Consider the following 24,028-nt stretch of genomic DNA (forward strand, 5'->3'; position numbering starts at 1 on the left):
CTGAAAAGCGTGTGTGTGTGTGTGTGTGTGTGTGTGTGTGTGTGCGTGTGTGTGTGTGTGTGTGTGTGTGGAGCGCATTGAACCCGAAAGTGTAACCAACTGCTGCTCCTGTTGCAAGTGGACAGAGCGAGAGAGAGAGAGAGAGAGATGGAGTGTGCGTGTGTGTGTGTGTGTGTAGCCAAGCGGCGCATGTGCAACGGCTTGTTGCAGGAAGCCAACAAATTACGCGACAGACACTAAAATTCATCCTCAGGTGCGAGACACAGACACAGCCGGCTCAAATGATTCGAGCTGCGGTAATTTGGGTCCAACTGTGCCAGCCATGACACATTTTGATGTGTCGCCTTCACCTCCCCACCTCCCTCCCCCTCCTCACTACACCTCCCCCTTCCTGCCTTGCCCTTCACACACCTGTAATTGAAATGGGGTTGACAGCAAAATGGCGGGCAAGCTGTGCGCTTTAATTGATTCAACTGTACCTAACGGCACATTCTCTCTCAAGCAAACTACGACCATCCCCAGCCTACCCCAACCCCTCCCCCTCTCCCCCTCGCTCCCCTCTCTATTCGTCTTAGAGCTCTTAAATTATATTCCGCACCTCTTAACTATTTTCAGGTCGATTTAAATGTCGCAGTTTTGTGCTTTGTCATTGTCATTGTCGCCTTTTCTATGATTTGCGTGCTGTTGTTGTCGTATACCCTGTAATTATCACAATCCGAATTTGCCCTACGTGTGTCTTCTGCTTTGAACTCCTCTGGGATCTCTGGGATTATTGCAACTGGCTAGCACGAGTTTCGCTTGCACAATCTTTAATGCTAATACATACGAAAATACCTAGATCAATTATTTACTAATAATAATTATATATAATTAGTATATTATTATAAATAAATGAATTCTTCATATAGAACGCATAGCATAATCAGGCATATTTAAGTTCTTGCCGCATTTCCTTCGCTCATTTCCAAGTACAGGGTACAGGGTACAGTACAGGGTATTTGCGCGTCGTGCACACTCGCATGTTAAAGTGCTCTTGTTATCTTTGAAAACTTGATTTGATCCCCAACTACTGCCACTCCCCACCCCCTACCCTACACACACACACACAGCTCACACCTAGCTGCCTTTCCCGCCTTTAATTCTTATCCATCTTGGGAAGTTGTTAAAGTTCAAGAAGAAAATAAAATATAAAAGAGTTGAGAAAACTTTTGCGCTGTCTGTTTTTGACTGTTTCTTCCGACTTGGACTTGGTTGCGTTTCCATTCAGAGAGAGAGAGAGAGAGACACCTTTTCTTGCTCTTCTAGTTGTTGTTTTTCTGATTTTGTTTTGGCAGCCGACAACAACAACAACAACACCAACACCAACAACAACACCAACAACAACAACAACAAACTTTAGCTTTCGGTTGAGAAGTTTTGTGGTCTAGAAAACTTGTAACCACAAAAGTTAAAATTTCAAAGGCACTTTTTGATTCTTGCTCGAGTTTCTTTTGCTGCTGCTGCTGCTTCTTCTTCTGCCTCGACTACTGCTGCTTCTTCTTCTTCGTGTTTGTCATGTTTGTGACGCTTGGAGATTATTTCGTTTTTTTTTTGGGCTCAAGCATTCGTTATAATTATGGGAATTCTTATTGTGGTTTTTCACTCTTCGTGTGGTTTTTGGGTAGACGCAATTTTCGGTTTTTTTTCCCCCTGGCTTATAAAGGGGAAGGGGAGGGGGGAGGGGGAACTGGTTTAGGGCAAGTTAACCACAAGGCAGCGCAGTAGGCCCCCTAAAATGTCTGAGAATTGTAAGTATTATATATCTTATAAACACTTCAGACAAGTTCCCGAAGCGTTTATATCAATCAAAATAAGTGCAATTTGTGCATGCTGGAAACAAGAAAAGACGAAATCAACAGAATGAAATTGTTTTTTTTGGGTTTGGGTTAAACTTTAAACATTGTTTATAGAAGCGGCTAAATGCAAGAGTTTTGTGGGGCAAGATCGGTCGCTGGATATTGTTTATAAACAAGCTGCAGCAAGCACGAGGGTGGCAACAAAAGTATTTGAGTATTACAATTGGGTTATCGATAGGCATCGATGGGTAAATGCCACAGTTATCGATAGGCAACAATCGATAGGCAAATTAACAGCTAGTTTTTAGCTGTAAGTGGCCAAATTGCTGTCGAATCTGAATCCACAAATCAAAGTTGGACTTTAGTTCTTGTTCGAATAGAACTCAGTAGCTGTTTATCAAGTTATTTACCTGAAATTGTGAACTATTTCTCAAGTCAATATTCTATGCATCTTGACAGATTGGAATCTGTGTTCCTCTTGATTCTTGATCTCCTCCAGTGAACTTTCGATGAAACGTAGAGCCAGGCTGGCTTTAATATCTATCCATAAGCCAAACAACTCTTCTACACAATTGAACTTCTCTAGCCTAGACTAACACGTACTTATGCACAGAGCACAACTTGTCAACTGAGTGTAAACATTTACCTGGACTTAAACTCAAGTGTGTAGTTGCCTTGTCCAAAGTCTGCTCTTGAATGTGCAAACGAAGTGAAGAATGCATCACTTTTTGGCTTAATTCAAATAACACAAACAAATGTGCATTCAAGTTAGCTGTAAACTAGAAAAGGTATGGCTTATTCATTGGAAAGAACGCTGCCTAATCGAACGCCTCCATTGCACAGTCACGGATTGGCTGATTGACGGACTGACGAAGTGACTGATTGACTGATTGAGTGACTGACTAACTGTCGACGCTGACTGTGGGTGGTGGCATTCGACTCACTCATAAGACACGTAAGCTGCGCCAATATTTACACAACTTTGATGGACATGGACAACATGTTTGCCTAATTTGTTGAAATTCCTGGTTTTCTTTTATTTCGATTTCAGTTTCTATACATCAGCTATTTATAACTGGCGTAGGAATTTGTAATTTGTTTAATGATTCACTTAGAGCACACTGACGCATTTTATGAACTGTGGGAAGAATTCGGGGCCCAGTTAACCAGCCGAGAGAAGCATGTCCCTATCTAAGGCATTTCGTTGCCTATCTATGGCAATTGTAACTGTCGTATTTGTATTGAATTGTTGACCCAGCTCGTTAGGCAACAACGCCCAGTCAGACATGGCCCGATAAGATTATTGAGAACAGGAAAGAATTGGGTTTTTTCTTTGAAACTTAAAAGCACTTGACTTAAGCTGCGGGTTCTATCAATTAGTTAACGGCACAGTGATTAATTAGTTAGTATTAGTCGTATCTCTGCATTTGCGGGCTATCCCAATCAAATGCTAATTACTTTCTGTTGTTGCCAGAAATCTTAAAAGGCGTTATCTTAAACATTCTCGGAAACATATTCATAATTATAAACACACGTGACGTCACAGACCACAAGATCAACATATTAAATACAATCAAAGTGTAGCAGAAATATATATCTTAGCCCAGCCAATGAAATACCCTTGCAAGAAGTCAATTAACAGATTTGTAGTGCATAAAAACTCAATTTTGGAACAGACAATTTATATGGTAACTATATAATAAAGTCAGCCTAACTTTAAGTTATATCTTATCTACAACTATGAGAAACATCTGTAGCAAGTTTTAACAAGATAGCTTCACAGGAAGCTTAGTTCAAATAGTTAGGTATATGATAAAGTTGGTCAATCACGCTGGTTCTAATCTTTTTGGCATTAACAGCTACAAGAAGCGTCTATAGCAAGTTTTATTAATATAGCTTCACAGGAAGCTGAGTTATTATAGGTAGGTATATGATAAAGTTATGATAAAGTTGGTCAATCACGCTGGTTCTAATATTTTTGGCATCAACAGCAATAAGAAACATCTGTAGCAAGTTTTAACAAGATAGCTTCACAGGAAGCTTAGTTCAGACAGTTAGGTATATGATAAAGTTGGTCAATCACGCTGGTTCTAACCTATGTCACGCCTGCATAAGCAAAAAGCATCTGCAACAAGTTTTAACAAAATAGCTTCTCAGGAAGCTTGGTTCACATAGACGAAGGCACTCAAATAGATCTATACCCACTCGATAATAATAACTTTATGGAGCACTACTTGTGCCACACATTTCATAGGGAACCTCTAGTACCCGCCATAGAATATATAGGAAGAGCAAAGATCTGCCCACCATCTAAGCACATACAAAAGATATACTCATACCCTGGACGCAATTGTACTTATGGAGGCGTTTGTTTATTGTATGGCCTCATTCATGGTTCCATTCATGATTGTTTCATGAGTAATTGGCAGGCGGCGAATGCTGGCTGCATTTAACGCAAGCGAATCAAAACAAATGTCTACATTATTTTCAATTAACGCGCCAATTTATAAACATTTTATTGCATTATGAATATTGTCTAGCCAAAAGTTGAAATTCTTGCGAATTATGCGCACGGCAACAAAATTCCAAATACGTTTTTCAGGATGTTTTTATATACAGTTGATGGATAAGCTAGATTCGTATTGAACGACTGGGGGAGAGGGGGTGAGGGAGCGAGGGGGAGGGGGGGTCTCGATAAGAGAATATACAAATAAATGTGTCCATGATTAGAATATTTAGCAAGCACATTTAGCTTTTCCCTGCAATTCGACTCAAAGTTAACGAATTTCACTGGTTTTGTGGAATCCACTTGACTGCGTGGAAATGCGGCTGCAATTTTGCAGGTAGACCAGCTTAACAATAGTTGTTTCCCTTATTATCGTATTCCATTGTCAAACGTGAAAATTAAGTGGAATCATTCGATCGATATGTATTTCATGAATGTCTTCAATGTTGAACTAGTTATATGTGAATATTGTGGTCGTGTACTAGAAACTTTTCGCATTTATTTTGAATATGAAAACAGAAAACTGATGACTCAGTTGTTGTTGTTGTTGTTGTTGTTGTTATTGTTGTTGTCGCATTACCTACTTTCAATATTTTGTGTTGACGCGAGCTGAATGTGTTTTGGCCCACGAAAGTGGCCAAAAGAGCAGCAGCCGCAGCAGCCAATTGACAACTGTAAAACATGGCCAAGTATGTACGAATAATACGAACATAAATACCAATACGAATACCAATACGAATACGTACTTATATGAGCTACAATACGAATACGTAAACGTAGACGGCATATGCAAATGACGTAAGCGCACGGTAGCTAAACGCCGCATAAATAGCCAAAACACAGAAGGGGGCCAAATCGACAAAAAAAAAAAAAAAACAACAACAAAAACAAACACTTGAACCTCGCGCATTGAACGAATAATTTACAATTGGCTAACAAGGGACACATGATTTATTAGCGGCAAACATTTGCGAAATTACAAAGGCGCACCCACACACACACACACACACACACACACACACACACACAAGAGAGAGTGAGAGAGCGATACAGTGGTCACTCGGCTAATGCAACTTTCAGAAATGTTACTAGTTTACGTTCTTTTGTTTTTTTTTCATCTCCTTATCTTTGACGTACTAAAAACCGTTGCGACGGCTTACTGTAAACATAACGTAAGCGCCACAACGTAAACGGTCTCTCATCAATCAAATTGAATTGCGGCAAAAGCTTTCAATTGATCAACGATCAATGCAAAACGTAAGCTCGACGTAAACGGGCAAGGTCGCCGCCTCGTTTCATTCACAAAAATCCATTTAGGTTCCGGTTTGAAACGCCAGAGCGCGCAGTGAGAGCAAAGCGCACTAAAGAAAGATAGAGAGAGAGAGGGAGAGAGAGAGAGCGCGCGTGCGAAGAGCGGGTTCAATGCAAATTGTTTATTAATAGTTTTGCTCAGTTTGTGCGTTCTATCGATTCTATTGCTGCACGTGCTTACGCCCGCCAGCAACAACAACAGCAACAACAACAGCAACAACAACAACAACAACAACAACAACAACAAAGTTGCCGACACGTCGCTATCGCTGCTTCGCCTGTCGAGTTTTTTTTGTGCTGTTATTTTTGTTCTTGCTTTGCTTCGTTTTGTGGAGCTTGTGAAGGGAAATAATTACATTATTTGTTGTTGTTGTTGTTGTTGCTGTGCGCTGCATTTTCGAGTGGATATTTAAAATTGTTTGCAAGCCGCTTCTTCTTCTTTTTTTGGATTTAATTTTGGTTTTTTATTATTATTAGCTGTGCGCGCCTTGCTCAATGCCCCTAAAAATCTGAACAGTAAATAAAGTAAAATTGTACAGGAAATGCGCGCGTCGGTAATATAATTAAGCCGACTTGTAGGTCAAAACGTGGGTGGAGGGGGGCGAATATATTTGGTGTTGCAATAACGGTAGAAGCATACACAGACATACAATCAAAGTTGACAGCGGATAAGTTAATAATTGAGAAAGTGTGTATGCGAGAGAGCGTGAGAGGGGGGGGGGGGGGGGGGGGGGGGGGAAGATCGGTGACAAATTACAAATGGCGGACAATTAGTTGCAGCTTTAAACGGCAACTTCCGCGCAATCAGCGAGAGAACCAGCAAAACATTAGACAAATTTGCACATTTAATCAAAGACAATTGAATAATTGCGAGCATAAAATAACTGGAGTACAGACGACAATGAGCTATAGAAATAGCAAGTGTGCTAGACTAAAAAATACCCTGAACCGAACATCAAATGAGTTAAGCTCAAAACACGTGGCTCACGTTCGATATTTATCGATTGCGAATAACTAGATTTTTCAGTTATATATTATATTTCTGCCCTTTATCTTCAATTTTCCTTTTGTACAGGGTATACAAAACAAACCTACAAGGAAGGAACCAATACCTTTACACACACACACACATATATATATATATATATGTACTTAGGACAGTTGTTCTTTGCCTGCAGGGCTGGCAGGTGTGCGAGAGCGAGACAACAGTCGAGTGCCTAAGCAATTGTCAAGTGTTGTCGCCGTTGTTGTTGTTGTTGTTGTTGCTGCTGCACTTCCTACTAGGAAATTCTATAGAAAAATGTGCAGACGGCAGCAACGCTTTCCAATGCAGTCGGCAAGTGTCATTTGAGACGCACACACAAACACACACACACACACGCACACGGCGCAAGATCTGTGCAGCTGCCACGGTTCATATGCGCGTGTGTGTGTATATATATATATAAATGTATTTTATGCTCTTTTTATTGTATGCAGCAAAATGCATAAAATCAGAGAACAAACAGCAGCAGCATCAGCAGCTGTCGCAACAGTAAAACTTAAACTCCACTTCCAGTCGAAGAGGTGGGGCGGGGAACCCATGAACTTTTGTGCTCAATAGTCCATTTGCCAAAATGGCTGGAGAACAGCAAGAAATTGCATAATGTTGCCAAAAACGCCATTTGGCAGGCAGCGGCAATTGAATTTCGCTTGATTACGGCACAGCAGTGGCGCCCTCTGGCGACGCACTGATTCACTGATTGTGCCAAATTGCAGCAGTCGCAGTCCCCATTGGAATGATCCTCATCATCATCATCATTATTTATTAATCATATTCCTATTCATATTTTTCTGCTGGAAAACTGCGGGTGGTCAATTTTGCGCATTTTCACTAACTCACATGTATGCAAGTGTGCATGCGTGTGTGTGTGTGTCTAATTTTTCCATTTCTCTCGCCCACCTACGGCGGCATTCAACGAAATTTGTTCAATTTTGGTAATGCGAGAAATTTTTCCTACTACCTGCAGAGCAGTATATATGTATGTGTGTGTGTGTGTGTGTGTGGTGAAGGCGTGGGAAACGCAAAAAATTGCAATTGTCGTCGTAGGCGCAAGGACGTGTGAAAATGTGCTAAGACAGGAAACGTGAGCGTGCAGACGCCCCGTAGCTTGTTGCCAATTCCTGGAATATCAACTAACTGACTTCCAGCTAGTATATACATATAAAACATAATTGAGCAATTTCAAATAAGTAATAACTGTAATACGCACCTTTTGGGAGAGCCTCTCTCACACAGTGAGCGCGTATTCCAACACAGCAGCTTCCCGTTGCGTTGACGAATTGATCGAAGAAAAGATAACAACAAAAAACTTTCGACTGACAACACACGAAATTGTCAAAATTCCATAAGCACGTACAAAAAACACACACATACACGCTCGCAAAAAGTCGCGAATATTTTGAAGGGAAGGGGGGGAGGCAACGTAAAAGAGTGAAACACTTGAGAGCTTTTGGTTTTTTTTGGCTCTTAAGTCGTGCGAGTGTTTTTAACTCGTATTTTTCTTTTTTATTTTTATTATAATTTTTTTTTGTTTGAGCTGAAGTTGTCGGCGATTTTTCAAACTTTTGTTACGCTTTTGCCGTTTTTCTTTTATGCAGCATAATTATTTATTTGCTTGGGGAGTAGCTACACAATTTATTTATTATAAATGCTCTTGGCTCCCACACACAAACATACACGCACGCACACACTGAAACACGTACGCAACGCAACGCAACGCACCGCGCGCTCTTTCCCTTTCGCTCGCTCGCTCGCGCTGCAAAACACATAGACAGAATATTCATTCACGATACGTTTACGATACGTATAAATGATCTGCGCGCTCGCTCACACCCATGGGGGCGAGAGCAGTTGATATTGTTTTTGTTGCTGTTGTTGTTGGATTTTGTCTGTTTGTCTGGCGGCCGTTGATGGCTGCGGCTGCGGCTGCTCTTGTTGAAGAAAATCCAAGAAGAAAAATATTACTAGTATATGAAATGAATGCGACCGCAAAGCAAAGACGCACAAAAAGTAATTAACACAACAAAAAATGAGTGCTGTTGTTGTTGTCTTTTTTCTTCTGTTGTTGTTGTTGTCGTTGCGGTTGTTGATGCGCTCCTCGCAGACAAAATTCTTATTCTATACTTTTCGCTATTTAGCTTTAGATTTGATTTAATTACTTTTTTTGGCTTTATTCAATTTTTCATCGTTTTATGGTGTCTTAGACGTTGTCTACCTGTGCCAGCGCTGCCGACGCCGCTGCTGTTGCTGCTGCTGCTGTTTTACGTTGAACAAGCACAAAAACAACACACATACACGAAACGTAAAGTGGGCAAAAGCAAGAGCTAAATACGATACGCTGCGGAACGAACGGAACCCGTATATATGCACGCGTTTGCTGCTCGCATTTGGAAAGGCACTCGATTGCACGTTAATAACACATAACGTGCCGCTGTTATAAATTTTCGATTATATTTTGTTTGTTTGATTTATGTTCGCTTTTTACGTTTATTTCGATTGCGTGTTGCATTTGATTTCGATTTTTAATTGCTGCTGTTGCTGAATTTTTCACTGTGCCACAAAACCCACTCGCGTTACGCGTTACGTTACGAACGAAAGACAAGCGTTTTATTTGCCTGACAGCGACAGTCTGAGTGCAGTGTGGCTGTAAGCGGCTAACATAATAATGCAACACACTCAGCAAAATACCAAAACAATCGGGAGCCGAGGGGCGCGTTAACAGGCTCGTTTTTGCGTTTAACAGCGACGAAACAGTGCGTTAGCGCGAAATGCTATGCTTAACAGTGTTGTCTGTTACGGCTATAACACAGCAGATTTAGCCTTTTTAACTGCAGCAATAGCGTAATCTGGGAGTTAATGCAATATTTTTATAATATATATATACAGCTAAATATGCTAAATATTTACAAAGTACTCTATATGGTATATAAATACCGTTGCTTGAACTTTAAAATTGCCACAAAGATAATAAAAAACAAAGGAATAGAACAGAGTATATAGCCAAATTAGCTAAGCTAGAACTAGCTATTTCTTAAGCGTGGCAACACTGACCACATATAACACGACAACATTACGGCAACAGGCAACTTAACAGCGCCGCTTGCGCTTATGGGCATCACTTTAGCGCAGGCGCTTTGCAGCACTGCCCAAACATGTGTTGCTAACACGCGCTTTTTGTTTTTTGTTTTTATATAAACATAAACAAAGTTTTGCTTTAACAAATAAATGGGTGTTCGCGGCCTGACCAGCTACATAGCGCAACGTGCCGAGCTCTACCTAAAGCCCCACGAGCTGCACAACACCGCTTTGGTCATCGATGGCGACAATTTAGCCTGCAATTTGTACAAGGATGTGACCGGCTGCTACTCGGCCTTTGGCGGCGACTACGACGACTTCTATCGCGCCGTCGTCGAGTTCTTCCAGGTGCTCGCGGAGTGCCAGATACGCGGCTATGTGCTGATGGACGGCGGCTACGAGGAGCGCAAGCTGCGCACCGTCGGCAAACGGCTGCGCGGCAAGATTGCGGTCATCAAGAAGATAAATCCGTGCGATTCGATAACGCTCTTTCCGCTGCACCTCAAGGAGGTGTTCGTCGACGCCGTCCGCGACTGCGGCGTGCCCGTCATGCGCTGCGTCTTCGAGGCGGACGACGAACTGGCCGCCCTCGCCCGCAAGCTCAACTGTCCCGTGCTCTCGTACGACTCGGACTTCTACATACACAACGTCCAGTATATACCCCTAATCACGCTCACCGTCAAGGTGCTCACCAAGCAGCGCCGGAGGGCGGGCGAAGCGCAGCGCACGCTGCGCCGGCACGAGGCGAAGCACGTGGAGAAACGCACCAAGGCGCACAAAATCCTTTCGGGCAGAACAAGCCAGGAGGTGACGGCGAAGAAGCCCGAGTATGCCGTCAAGAGCAGCTACAAATATCTCGACTGTTGCATCTATCGTGTCGAGCATTTGTGTGGGCGTGGCGCCCTCAGCCCCGAGAAGCTGCCGCTGTTTGCGGCTCTGCTGGGCAACGACTATATAGCACGGTGTGTAAGGCGCTCCGTTGCGCTATACCCTGTCAAAAAGGAGAGATTAGAATATAGGGGACATCTGCTAAGCAGTGCTGCCAAGTTCGCAACGGCAACTGTAACTGTTAGCTAAATTGGCAGCACTGCTTCGGCAGATTTACAAGGCTATCTCGCAGTCTTACCAGACTCTGACATTTCCGCTCCATTTCAGCTCGGCGTTTCGCAACTTCTTTGCCGCTGGCATGGGCAAAGCGGGACGCAGTCGCAAATTGAGAAAGCAGCAGCGACGCATTCGCGTCATTTTGCAGTGGCTGCGCGAACAGACGGCCGAGTCGGCGCTGGACAAGGTGCTCTCCCGACTGAAAAAGGTATGTGGTATAAGTATTAGCAAAGAATGACCCTCAGTCGAATTCTACTTACTGTATTGCAGTTCCAGCGCGATTCTTTGGTCTCTCAGGTGCAGGCAGCCATTTCTGGCTATTCGAATGAGCTGTGCCACGCCTACGAATTCTTTGAGAAGCACTACGAGAATGCATTTCCACTTGTGGAGACAGCCAGCGAGGCTGAGGAAGAGGAGGAGGAACTAACTGAAGTTGAACAGTTGGCTAATCTCTCAGCAGAGAGCTCTTCCGAGGAGGAAGAGGAGCAGGACGAACTAAGTGAAGAGGGAAGCTCTTCTGAAGCGGAGGAGGAGGAGCGGGAGGAGGCAGTAGCTGAGCAGCCGGATGCAGAGCAACTGCAGCAAAGCAGCAACGAAGAGGAGGAGGAGGAGGAGCTGGAGGAGGCAGCAGAGGATGCACCCGATGTGGAGGACAAGACGCTGCTGTTTCCGCAATGGTTTCTCGACAAGCTCTATCCGGCTCATCTGCCGCGCTACTTTGTGGATCTGCTGCATCTGCGCAAGTACATCAACAATCCGCAAATCGAGCACTTTCCGCATCACGACGCCAACGCTCTGGCCCTGCCCATACTCAACTACAGCTTCGCCCTGCTGCACCATGTGGCTGGCGACGCAACGCCGCCCAAGCTGGATGCCCAGGGCCAACCCCTGCCCATCGAGTACACCTATTTGACGCGTGCCCTGCGCGTCACAAATGTGCGCTATTATCGCCAGGCCATCGAGCAGCTGCCCGCCTACGAATTTGTGCCCGCCGCGCCGGATGCACGGCATCTGCGTGCCGTATTCGAGGCGCAGGTGCCGCATGCGAATGTGGCGCAGCTGTTCGAGCAGCTGCAGCTGCTGCCGCCGGATCTGCAGCTGTACGGGCTGGCCATTGTGTACTGGCTGCACAGATCGGAGCACTGCGATCTGCTGCATCTGCATGCGCTGCTGTTGTGCCTGGTCGTGCTGCGCACCGTGGACGTCACAATACCCGCCGAGCGGGATTGCCGGCAGTTTCAGCGTCGCTTTGGCAAGATCTTGCGGCAGGAGCGTGCGGTGCGCGACAAGGAGGCGGCGGCGGGCATCAGGCGCGGCGTTAAGCCCGCGCTGCTGCAGCTGCCCGTGCCGGAGCGCATGTCGCAGGTGCCCAAGTCGGACTGCTATCTGGTGCAGGAGCGCCTGTTGCCGCACTTTCACATGCAGGAAATCTTCAAGAAGAAGTACGATCTGTACTCGACGAGCGTGCTGCACGCCTTTGCCGAGTTCCAGTCGGTTGTCTACCAGCTGAATGGCCTCAATGCGCTGCTCGATCAGCCGTTCCGGAGTCCGCGCATGAATCAGCTCTACTGCGGCGCCTTCATCTATAATCTGTACGATCTGCTGCGCAATCGATTGGATGTGCGCTACCATGTGGAGCATTTCCTGTTGGCCGATTCGCGTCTCATGTTCGACTTCTATTGCTTTCTGTATGATTGGTGTGCGGCTTTTGTGCCGCCTTGGAAGCAGCAGTCGGCGGCGGAGCAGGCCGCGGCCAAGGTCGTTGAGAAGAAGCGTCTCAAGAAGCAGAGGCAGGCGGCACGCAAAGCGGCTGCGGTTGCGGTTGGCGCTGACGGCGCCGATCCTAATGCGGAAATGTTGCAGCAAAGTGAGAACGAGGAGGATGCATTTTTTGATTTAAACAACAAATTCTGTGGCTTAAAAGTGTAAATATGTGTAAATAAAACGTTTGGCTAACATTTTCAAATTGACGCGCCACATCCTAATGCAAGCGACAATTGACAACACTGGCTATGTGCTAGTAAATACTTTTGTTTACATTTTAACAGGGCAGCGCCAGAGTTGAGTGCTTAACAGCGCTGTTAACCGAAATCGATTACAGCAATCGAGCAGCAACATCGCAACGTCTCTGTTAACAGAATGACATTTAATTTTTCTTCACGCTGATTTGAGCAAAATATAAAAATCTTTATACGACTGCACAGTTATTGTGCACTTCGTCTAAAATTGCAATCTAATTGTTGCAAATCAATAACAAAATATATAAAAACAGCATGTGGCGACAACAAAAAGGCAGCTCAGCTGGTGTCATACCAGCATAACGCCAACGCGTCGACCGCGCAGCTGACGACGCTGCCAAGGCAGATTTTTGTTATCGTTTTAATCAGCTCACACACAAAAAAAAGAAAAGTAGGAGGAAAGGAAGAAAAACAGTTGCAGACACGACAAAACTAATTTGCGATTAGTTTGTTATAACAATAACACTGCCAGCAACTAAAGCATTTGCTGTGAGTCAACAACAAAAGCAGCCCTGCCTGGCAACAGCATTAGCCAAAACAAAGACAAAGCAGCAGCAGCAAGAAATCACAACGTCATTTGGCAGGCTACGGCAGAGGCAGAGGCAGCGCAGCAGCAGCATCGGGTGGTAGCAGTAAATGCTGGTTAGCCTTTACGCGCAGCTAACACGCGGCATGGACAGCGTTTTCGAGGCCTACCTCGGCTCGGACAGCGTGCTGGCTGGCGCCGTCGGCGAGCCGGAGGATATACCAAAGCGCAATACAGACGTTTGGCTGCTGGGCAAACGGTACAATGCCATACAAGGTGAGAGCGCGAGTGTACAGTGAAGACCCCGTTGAACGAACAGCTCTGGTCGGGTATGCCCGATTAGTAGACGACTTCGATAACGATTCTTATCGATTAATTAAAACATACCTGATCTGCGCGGTCAGTAAAAGGAGTTCCCATCCAAATTGCAAGATTCTCTCCGAGATTAACAGCTAGCCGGACAATACTAGATCGGATCTGAAGCTGATATACTTATGTCTTAGGGTGCTTTTCCTGTAGATCGTATCTAACATTATGCTTACCCGTCTGCCCTTTGCAGAACTGGAGCTGATCCGACGGGACATCCAGTCGCGTCTGTGGTGCACATATCGGCACGGCTTCGTGCCGCTGGGCGAAGTGCAGCTGACCAGCGACAAGGGCTGGGGCTGTATGCTGCGCTGCGGCCAAATGGTGCTCGCCCAGGCCCTGATCGAGCTGCATTTGGGTCGTGATTGGTTCTGGACGCCAGACTGTCGTGATGCCACCTACCTGAAGATCGTCAATCGATTCGAGGACACGCGCAAAAGCTTCTACTCCATACATCAGATTGCCCTGACGGGCGAGTCGCAGAACAAAGCCGTCGGCGAGTGGCTCGGACCGAATACCGTTGCCCAAATACTCAAGTGAGCAGCAGCTAGCAGCTGGCAGCTGGACCGTACAAAGCCGGTTAATAATGCTTTAATCTAACTCCACAGAATCCTAGTGCGCTTCGATGACTGGAGCTCGCTGGTCGTACACGTGGCCATGGACAGCACCGTGGTGCTGGACGAGATATGTGAGTAGGCAACGGAAGTGGCGGATCTTTGCTCATCTACTTTATTTGTTTTGTAGACACACGCTGTCAGGAGACCAGCGCGTCGACGTGGAAGCCATTGCTGCTGATTGTGCCGCTCCGGCTGGGCATTAGCGATATTAATCCCATCTATATACCCGCCCTGAAGCGCTGCCTGGAGCTGAGCAGCAGCTGCGGCATGATTGGCGGTCGGCCCAATCAGGCGCTCTACTTTCTGGGCTATGTGGACGATGAGGTGTTGTATTTGGATCCGCATACAACACAACGTGCCGGCAGCGTGGCCCAAAAGACAACAGCTGCGGAGCAGGAGCTGGACGAGAGCTATCATCAAAAGTATGCGGCACGCTTAAGCTTTGGCGCCATGGATCCCTCGCTGGCCGTGTGTTTTCTGTGCAAGACGCGCAACAGCTTCGACGAGCTGCTGCAGCAGCTGCGCCAGGAGGTGCTCAGCCTGTGCACGCCGGCACTGTTCGAGATAAGTCAATCCCGTGCCGTGGACTGGGATACGGCGGACGATATCGAATGGCCCGCCATGCCGGACATTGATTGGCCTGCCGCCAGCGATTCCGAGTCCTTTGCCATGCTGGGTGAGTGATAACAATTCGCACTCAATTTTCCCGTCTCTCTTATCAATGCGCTCCAATTGCCAGGCAGCGGAAGCGACGTCGACAGCAAACCCAATCTGAGAGAGCCGACGGCTGACTGAGAGAGCGAGAGACGGGAGAGAGACGGGAGAGAGACGGAGAGAGTGCGGCGTCTGCGCCGTGCTCAATGCTTGTAGTTAAACCTGTACGAAAACTGGAGCAGCTGGCCAGCTGCCCAGCTGTGCAGCTCGAGCGGATGCTGCGGCTAGCGAATGGCTATAAACTATAAGAAATCTAGTGTTAAATTTATACACACACACAAACGAACACACATGCAAGCCTACTTACATATATATATGTATATATATTTAATATGCTGCTCTATTGTAAGTTTGATTGACTCCATGCGAGACAATTTGGCAAACACACACATACACACACATACAGACGCATTGTTTATGCTTTCTTTATAATACAAACTACCTTATTAATTGATTAAAACATCAACATTTTTTATATGGAATTTAAAGAGTATCTGTTATATGTATATGTTGTATATGTATTCGTATGCATATATATATATATAGCTATATATATGCTTTAAAAATGGACCAACAACTAAATACATAATACCTGGACTATATGTGTATGCATGTATATAAATTTCACTAGATTTAAACAAACCACATGCACATTAGACTGGCTTTTCAAGTTGCAAGTGGCACATTCAATTTGTGGCAATATTTTTTTTTTTTAACTTGGTTTTTTGCTTAATATTATTTGTTTTCAATTATGCCATTCGATTAAGCTAAACATTTTCGAAATATTCGTTTCTGGCGTTTTTCGAAATTTGACAATTTTCAATATTCTATATATATATATATATATGTGTATCGTGACAGATCTTGTCTTTAGATCTTTAAAAGTCGTTCTTAAACCATTTTGGTTTTTTTTTTAAAGAGTTCTATTAGCCAATTTTTTTTCCATTGCTGAAATTGGAACTTGCGAAACTAAAGTTTTAAATACTTGCAAAATTTTTGAAAAATTCCTTCGAATTTGAGTAAAATTGAGAAATTGCGTAATAAATTCACAGACTCTTAACCATCTAACTTAGCATAAACTCAATACTAAACACTTTTTGGTATAGAGTATTTTTAAAGATCTGATAAACAATCAATAAAATTAAAAATGAGAAAAAATATTAATTTAAAAGAAATTTGAATTTTAAATAAAAACTTTCAATCAGCATCAATCGAACATTAATGAGAAAATAGTTGCTAAGCAGAAATCAAAGCGTTGCAATTTGCGAGAGTTTACTGTATTCGTTTTTTTTTTTTTTTTTTGCATTTAGTTAGTTTTCTATCAAATCATAAAATATTTATCTATATTCGATTTGATTTTCTATCAAATCATAAAATATTTATCTATATTCGATTTGATTTGCAAGTTTTCTCTTGAAAAAAAGCCAGTCTAATGGCGCCTAATGCATTGCATATCTAATTATCCTTCAATATTTAATTAATTAACAGTTTTTGAAACTCAGAACCTAGACGAAATAAGGAACTATTCAGCTCTGTCGCTCTACACTGAAAACGAGAAACTCACGCACACGTAACGCCTGCCTGCCTTGCTGGGCTATAGAATTGACACTAATCATTAATCATTAATCATTAATCATTAATCATTAATTATTATAATTAATTAAGCATTAGACATTGAAGATTGATGGCCTACAATATGCAGCACTGTCGCTCGCTGCGCTTCTCCGGCTTCGGCTCCAGCTGGAGCGCCATTTCCACATGCTTGCGCGCCAGCCAGGATTGTTTCTGGAGGCGATTGACAACGATGCGATAGGCGCCAATGATGTCGGATCGCGGTCCGCTGGGTATGGCCGTGATTAGCATCTGTGTGGTAACACCGAGCTCGGCGAGCAGCTGCCTGGCCTCGAACTCCAAGGCGCACAGCTGGCTGAGATCGTCCGTATTGGTGGGCAGCATCACACAGCTGCCCGTCTCTGCGTCATAGTTCTTGAACAGGGGACAATCGTCGGCCACCTCGATGCTCCATGGGCTTAGCTTGGCCGTTGGCCCGCCATTCGAGAGCTGTTTCTCCGGCTCCGTTTCAATGGGCGTTATCTTCTTCTTGAGTGTGCCGCAGAAGAGATAACGCCGGCCGGGACCCGAACGCTTCACCGACTCCCCATTCGCCTCCAGCTCTTTGGTATTGGCCACCGCCGACGGCGGCTGTTGCTGCTGCTGCTCGTGCCCCAGCTCGATGGGATGCAAAAAGCTGTCCACAAACATCTCGTCCTGCTGGCGTGTGTTCATGCTAATCGCCGGCTTCTTGACCACCTCCGCGTAGCGTTCCCGCAGCGAGGCGCTTTTACGCAGTCGATGCGATTTGCGCACCCAAAAAATGGAACGCTTGGCGGGCTTGCTGTGCAGATTCAATTCCAGCTGCATCAGCTCGACGCTCAGCTTCGGGCAGGTGACAAACTGGCTGTTCAGGATGTCGTCTATGGTCGGCCGCTGGGCGGGCACATGGATTAAGATTCGTTCTAGCGGGAGGCAAGAAGAGAGAGAGAGAGGGAGAGAGGGGGAGAAATTTGAGTGAACAAATAAACAAGTCCTGTTTCTTTCGCCAGGAAGATAAATGGGCGATACTTAAAAATATTTCAATTAGAGTTCGCCTTTTTATCCTTCACAATTGCTTGCATTAAATTACTTTTCAAAAAAGTTGAACTGGCGAGCTCGCGCATGCTAGTTCGACGCTCACGCAGTTTCACGACGAAACGTTGGCAAACACGCTTGTGCCTGAGCGTTGAACTAACTTGGGAAAAGTCGCTGGCTCAAATCCAGCAACTAATTGCAATCTTAAATGCATTTCATAGAAGCTCTGTCCAATTTGTAGGCACAAGATCTTCGAAAGCTTTAGTTAAAATGAGCAGACAGTTCGGATTTAGATAGATGGAACACTTACGAATTAGTCTTATGCAGGGCAAGCTCAGCTGGCCAGGCAGCAGATAGTCGCCCTTGAGTATGGCCGCTTTGAGGCCAGGTATGGTGGGTGCACGAAATGGCATATTGCCGACGACCATGAAATAGAGCAATATGCCCAGGGCCCAGACATCCACCGGAGCGCCAATATAATGGTCATCGGAGAACAGTTCCGGCGCCGCATACGGCGGCGAGCCGCAAAATGTATCCAGCTTCTGATTGGCACCTGTAACGCATACAAACTGGTTAAAGCAAGTCGTGGACAGGCACAGGCACAGGGATTAGCACGCACCATTAATTAACTGTGTGCTGAAACCAAAGTCGGCCAGCTTGAGGCGATCCTCCGAGAGCAGCAGCACATTCTCCGCCTTGATGTCGCGATGCACATAGCCCAAGCTGTGCTGCATGGGTGAGATAGCAAGCCAACTGATTATCAGATCTCTCTCTCTCTTCCAGCGAGTTGACTTACCATGTGCTTGACGGCGAGCAGCAGCTGCTTGAAGAGCGGCGCCGCGTGTATCTCGCGCAGCGGCCCGCCCTGCGTGATGTGATTGTAGAGCTCACCGCCGCGTATCCACTCCGTGACCAGATAGACGCGTCCCAGCGTCTCGACCACCTCAAAGAGCCTGCTCAAGAGAGAGAGAGACAATTGGTGGAGGTGGATTGGGAATTCAGGCAAGGCCCGCTCACCTCAATATGTTGGGATGATGGACACACTCGAGCGTGGCTATCTCGCTGGAGAGCATGCGCAACGCCTTCGCGTCCAGGCCGGCGCGATCCAAGTCAACTACCTTGATGGCCACCTTGTCTGCAAAAGTTGAGATTCTCTTGAATTAACTATGTCAGAGTTTAGAGTGCAATTGGGTTTAAACTTGCCTCGTGTCAGCTGATGCACGGCCAGCTTGACCTTGGAGAAGTTGCCGCGTCCGATGTCGCCACAGAATCTGTAGAGGCCAATGCGACGTCCAATTGTTACCTGGCCAGCAAATTAGTTCAAGATCGAATTAGTTTACAAATTATTCTATTGATAAACTGGCTAAATTCAACTAAATTAATAAAATGCAGCAACTAATGCAATTAAAATGAATTTCGAAAATGACTCTGAGTAATCAGCTTAGGGCGAGGTCAAGTGCAGCCACATATGACTGCGTGTGTGGACTAAGATCCGCCTTCTGCCTTGCGTCCGGCTTATGGTTAGCCAAGGTCAAGTGGGTCTGCAATTTGGTAAATGTAATTGGAGCAAAGCTGCTGCTGCTGCTGCCCCTTTTGTAGCTGGGCTTTTTCTAATCCAAATGAGAGACAAAGCGGCGGCAGCGGGCAGCGTTAATTAACGCCGTGCAATACGTGGCGTATACGTAATGCGGCGGAATTACATTTGCCACACGCGCATTTCGTATGCACACAAAGCGACAACAGCAACAACAACAACAAAACAACAACAACAAAAAAAAACGATGAATGGCGCAAACACACACACACACACACAGCCGTTGTGCCCGCTCATTGGGGCGCAAGAAAATTAGCCTTGAACCACGACATAATTGCAGCGCAGCAGCTGCGACGCCAACGACAACGTTAACAGCGACAGCGACTGCGACTGCGACAGCGACTGCGACAGCGACTGCAAGCGCTGGTTTGTGCATTAGCTAACGAAGCGCGGACCAGGGTCGCAGCTGGGGTTTATCTGTCCGTAGATTTAGTTTATCTGTAGCTGGGGTTTATCTGTTCGTAGATTCGGTTGAGAGCATTATATTTGGATTTAAATACTACTACTATCATTGTTATTAATAGTTGTTTAATTATTATTGTCATTGTTATTATCAATATCATTATTATTATTATTTGAATACTCTGAATAGATAGAAAGGGTATAATGTATTTGGGCAAATGTATTTATCAGGCAGAAGGAAGCATCTGCGACCCCATTAAGTAAGTATATTCTTGATCAGCATCAATAGTCGAGTCGATCTAGCCATGTCTGTCTGTATCTGTAATCTGTAATCTCAGAACCTATAAGAGTTTGAAACATAGGTTCTCCTAGTGTTAACGCAGTACAAGTTTGTTATCGATAATCGATAACTTGTCCCGTTTTCAAGCAAATGAATAAAATCGATATCATGTTTTTCCGTTTTTTGAGCAAATCTCTTATGTTTTAAGAGGTACAGACGCCATATTTGACATATAGCTTCAAGAACAGTATATATATATATCAAGTATCTTTTATTATATAGCTATCGCATAGAAGTTGGTTCAGGGTATCCTCTAATTAGGTGCTCCCGTCCAGAGCCTATTGTTATTATTATTATCAATTGTAAATTTTTATTATTATTATCAAATCTTAATTGTTAGTTGCCTGAGGTACCGATTTACTTGGGTAATTCTTCTAACCAATTAATTATTTTTATTTATTTCAATTTCAATAAAAATTAGTCAATTCCCAAGTCTAAAGATTAAGTTTAAGGCTTTGGGACTTTTGCCCTCAGGACTATTGGACCATTTTAAATAATAATTAAGCTCAAGAAATTTGTGCTATTTGAAAAACTGCCCAAGGGTCGGTTTTAGGGTAAAATGAATAATTTACAAGCGCAAAGTCGGCAGCAAAAGTGTTTTGTCTTTGATTTAGAAGCCCAAAGTTGAGCTACAACAAGCTGTTGGTAATACAATTTGCTCGAGAAATGTGCTGCTATTTGTGCTTGGTTTAAACGAGAAATAAATCCTGGAAAAACTTGATTCAATTACCAGCTGAAACTGAGTTATCACGAAGAGGACATATTTGCATTCATGCCTGCGTTTCAGTTAAGTCCGCTCCTGGCTGTGACGTCACACCCAAAGCCACCCGCCACCCACCGCCCACCCATTCCCCGCTTGACCGCAACTCGAGCTGAACTCTTTATTGGCACTCACCTCGTGACCGCATCTCGGATCGCATTGCAACGCTTTGGTCAGCCGCTGATAAGGCGGCGTTGGCGCTGGCGGCTGACAAATTGTCAGCGGCGGCAGCGACAGCGACGTCGACTTCGATGCCGGCGTCGTCGCTTTCACAGTAGCGGAACTGCGCAGCGTGTTGGTATCCACGGCTGCCGTTTTGCTGCTGTCTCTGTCTCTGCGCCTGGGAGGGAGTCCTTCACTCAAAAGGGCGTGACGGCGTTGATGGCAACTTGTTGGTCTCCTCCTCTGTGGGGCTTGACGGAGGCCGGCTCCCAAGTCCTGTCAACTCTCCTCCTACCTCAGCTCGCTTCCTCTGTGCCCTTTTGCCTGTGTTGCCTCGTTGTTTGCCCAGCTGAACTCGTTTCTTGGTTGGCTGCCCAAAGTGTTGCCTTACATTATAATGAATTGCGCACAAATCTGTAAATATATGGAAAAAAAAAAAATCATAAATCCTAATTACCTTTTTAAACATTTTAAAACGTTTTTTTACAATTAGAAAATAGGCATATCCGACTTCCCTTTGCTCAGGATTTCATAACCTTTAGCCTGGCGACGCCTCAAATCAAGAGAAAATTGTCTTTTCTTTCAGACATTATAATGTAGATATTAGATATTACAATACAGATATTAGGTATCTAAAATATTAAAATGCCTCGTACAAGCTTTAAGTTCTGTTCTAGAACTCTTTTTTTTCATATATAATATAGATATTAGGCATATATATATTAGATATAAGATATAACAATATATATATTAGATCTCAGTATAAAAAATGTTGTTTCTGTTCTTCTTGCCTTTGACAAACTTGAAGATCTGATTCTTTTTGCACTTGTCTGCATCTTAAAGTGGGTATTTTAATATTTTGCGCAAAACTACTTTAGTTTGAAATATTCTTGAGCATACCTAGAAATAATCGACAAAAGATTAGATTAAGAAGAAATTTACAGTTTTTTAATTTTCACGCTAAGAATTATGCAGCTCTCGTTCTCAGAGGAATCCTTTATGGGAAGTATCTCAAAATTAATCAGAATTTGAAGCGAAACTTATCAAATCATAGAAAAATTATTAATTGAATTGCATATTTAATTGGATTTCAGAAATATGCTTTCACCTAGGCCGCACAAATCTATCAGAAATGTCGAAAAGAGGGCGAAAGTGTTTTTGTATTGGGCAATAATTAGGGACAAGAGGTTAGTTAAGGCAAAACTTTGTAATCAATAGGCGTTGGCCGAAATGCCTCATCTAATTAGAAAAGGCCGTCGACAGGCAACAAGCAAAGTTTAGTGGGGCAAAGAAAAAAAATAGGGCAAATAAAGGAAAAGTAGAAAAAGATTTCCAATAAAGCCATAAGCAATGCTGTGTAATAATTTAATAATAAAAGGACTCGGTTGCAATTTCATTTTGCTGGCAACTCTTCCATAAAATATTTCCAAGACCCAACGCAAAAAAAGAAAAATAAATAAGAAGAAAAGGAAGGCAGGAAACCTTTGGGCGACGCACAGCAAAAGTTAACGTGAAGTAATTACGTAAATGGATTTTTGTGCGTTGCTCAAATTTCCTGCACGTCCTCTCAAATGAAACAGAGACAGCAGCAACAACAACAACAACAACAACAACAACAATAACAATCATGTTTATATGGCTGTTGCCCTCGAAGCGTGACAGGAAGTTGCCAAGGAAGGAAGCTAGCTAAAGGCGCGCTCTAGAGATATGGCCAGCAATATTTCAACTATAAACATTTTTAAAATATTATACGCACCACAAGGCAGCTGGAAGAAGAGGAGGTCGGCGGAGGTGTGGAGGGGGGGGGGGGGGGGGGTACATGGCTTAGCAAAAGTTTTAGGACAACTGTGCGACAAGTGAGGCCATTTTTTTTTTTTATGATTGACTGACAGCCCTTTCACTGCAAATGGAAGAAAATCCGACTGTGGGCGGGCTTATAGAATTTGGGGGCGTGCCAGGCAGCTGTTTGAAGTGTGCGTGCAATTAAATACACATTTGCAGCACACGCGTATACATTTGCATTTGCATTTGTAGATAAAGCGGCGCAGCAGCCGTTGACATTTTTCTGTGGCGCTCGAAAGTATGCAACAATTTTTGTTCGTACTTATCAAACATGGCGCAGGCAAAAAGCACTCGAATGTAATTACAGCTGTGTGTGCGCGTGTGTGTGTGTGTGTGTTACCTTGAATGTTTCTTGTTGCCACTCGACACTGGAGCGCATACATTTGCATGCTAATGCCAACCCTTTTACCACGCCCCTCCCCTCCCACCTTCTCCATGTGTTTGCGCCTCTCAGGTGCTTGTGCGTGCCGCTAGAATTACACTTTTAATTACAAAACTAAACATGAATCCATTTTGATATCAAACGAAAACCGAAACGTGCTTATACTTATGCCTGACGTGGGGCTGGAGCTTGATAGTTGAGCTGCAGTTAAGCTGTTAGCCGGCATGTGGAACAGCCAAAAGTACTTTGCCAAACAGATGGCTCAGACTCAGCTCGCAAAATGCTAGCAATGGCATCTGCACTTAGGACTCTGGATCATATGTGGGACATACATAATTAAGTGCGCAACTTGTGTCTGTCTCTCTGTCTGTCTGTCTCTCTGTGTCTCTGTCTGTCTGTCTCTCTGTCTCTCTATCTGTGTGTGGTAGGATGCATAAATTCAAAGTTTCACTTCGAGAAACATTGGCTGCCAAATCGAAGCTTTTCTTCTTTGAATGCAAAGTACTTTTATGCAATATTCATAAAATTTTCGTCTTTCGAAAATCTCAAGAAAAGGTCTTAAAATAAAGAATATAATATTATATATATTCTAAATCGGCATTTATGGTCTAGTTTTAATTTTCGCTGAGTGCAGCTGCACATCGAAAGAGCAAGTTTCAAAAGAACGTCGTATAGAGTAGTCTTTTATTTTTGTCTTATTTCTTTGCAGCTTGCATATGCATCTTCTAAGAGGATTATGAATATGGCAGCAGGATTTGTCTGTGCATGCTTCAAAGCAGCTTGTTGTTTGCAAATCATGATAGT

The 24,028-nt window shown here is 44.2% G+C and overlaps 4 protein-coding genes across 4 annotated transcripts in view; 2 read left to right on the forward strand and 2 right to left on the reverse strand.

Moving 5' to 3' along the window:
• The window catches only part of LOC115765988 (protein Star), a 33,097-nt gene extending 24,829 nt beyond the window's left edge, over positions 1–8,268 (reverse strand). Inside the window, exon 1 of the mRNA XM_030709752.1 lies at positions 7,905–8,268. The gene's annotated coding sequence lies outside the window, so the exon portion shown is untranslated. The remainder of the gene's footprint in view (positions 1–7,904) is intronic.
• A 1,405-nt stretch (positions 8,269–9,673) lies between these two features.
• LOC115765871 (protein asteroid) lies at positions 9,674–12,816 on the forward strand. Its single transcript, XM_030709608.1, has 3 exons — positions 9,674–10,731; positions 10,925–11,081; positions 11,144–12,816. Exons 1-3 carry the CDS (start codon positions 9,920–9,922, stop codon positions 12,800–12,802), a joined length of 2,628 nt encoding a protein of 875 aa, XP_030565468.1. The 5' UTR covers positions 9,674–9,919; the 3' UTR covers positions 12,803–12,816.
• A 328-nt stretch (positions 12,817–13,144) lies between these two features.
• LOC115765872 (cysteine protease ATG4B) lies at positions 13,145–15,606 on the forward strand. The gene is made up of 5 exons (XM_030709609.1): positions 13,145–13,693; positions 13,977–14,319; positions 14,392–14,471; positions 14,528–15,076; positions 15,140–15,606. Exons 1-5 carry the CDS (start codon positions 13,528–13,530, stop codon positions 15,193–15,195), a joined length of 1,194 nt encoding a protein of 397 aa, XP_030565469.1. The 5' UTR covers positions 13,145–13,527; the 3' UTR covers positions 15,196–15,606.
• Positions 15,607–16,470: 864 nt separating this feature from the next.
• On the reverse strand, positions 16,471–21,270 carry LOC115765968 (serine/threonine-protein kinase SIK3). The gene is made up of 7 exons (XM_030709721.1): positions 20,974–21,270; positions 18,946–19,045; positions 18,760–18,877; positions 18,539–18,695; positions 18,362–18,470; positions 18,053–18,295; positions 16,471–17,630 (listed from the first exon to the last, which is right to left on the reverse strand). Exons 3-7 carry the CDS (start codon positions 18,813–18,815, stop codon positions 16,804–16,806), a joined length of 1,392 nt encoding a protein of 463 aa, XP_030565581.1. The 5' UTR covers positions 18,816–18,877; positions 18,946–19,045; positions 20,974–21,270; the 3' UTR covers positions 16,471–16,803.
• Between the last annotated feature and the right edge of the window lie 2,758 nt (positions 21,271–24,028).

Source organism: Drosophila novamexicana, unplaced genomic scaffold (genome assembly GCF_003285875.2).
Source record: "Drosophila novamexicana strain 15010-1031.04,08,12 unplaced genomic scaffold, DnovRS2.1 tig00001059-arrow-arrow-pilon, whole genome shotgun sequence".
Lineage (NCBI taxonomy): Eukaryota > Metazoa > Arthropoda > Insecta > Diptera > Drosophilidae > Drosophila > Drosophila novamexicana.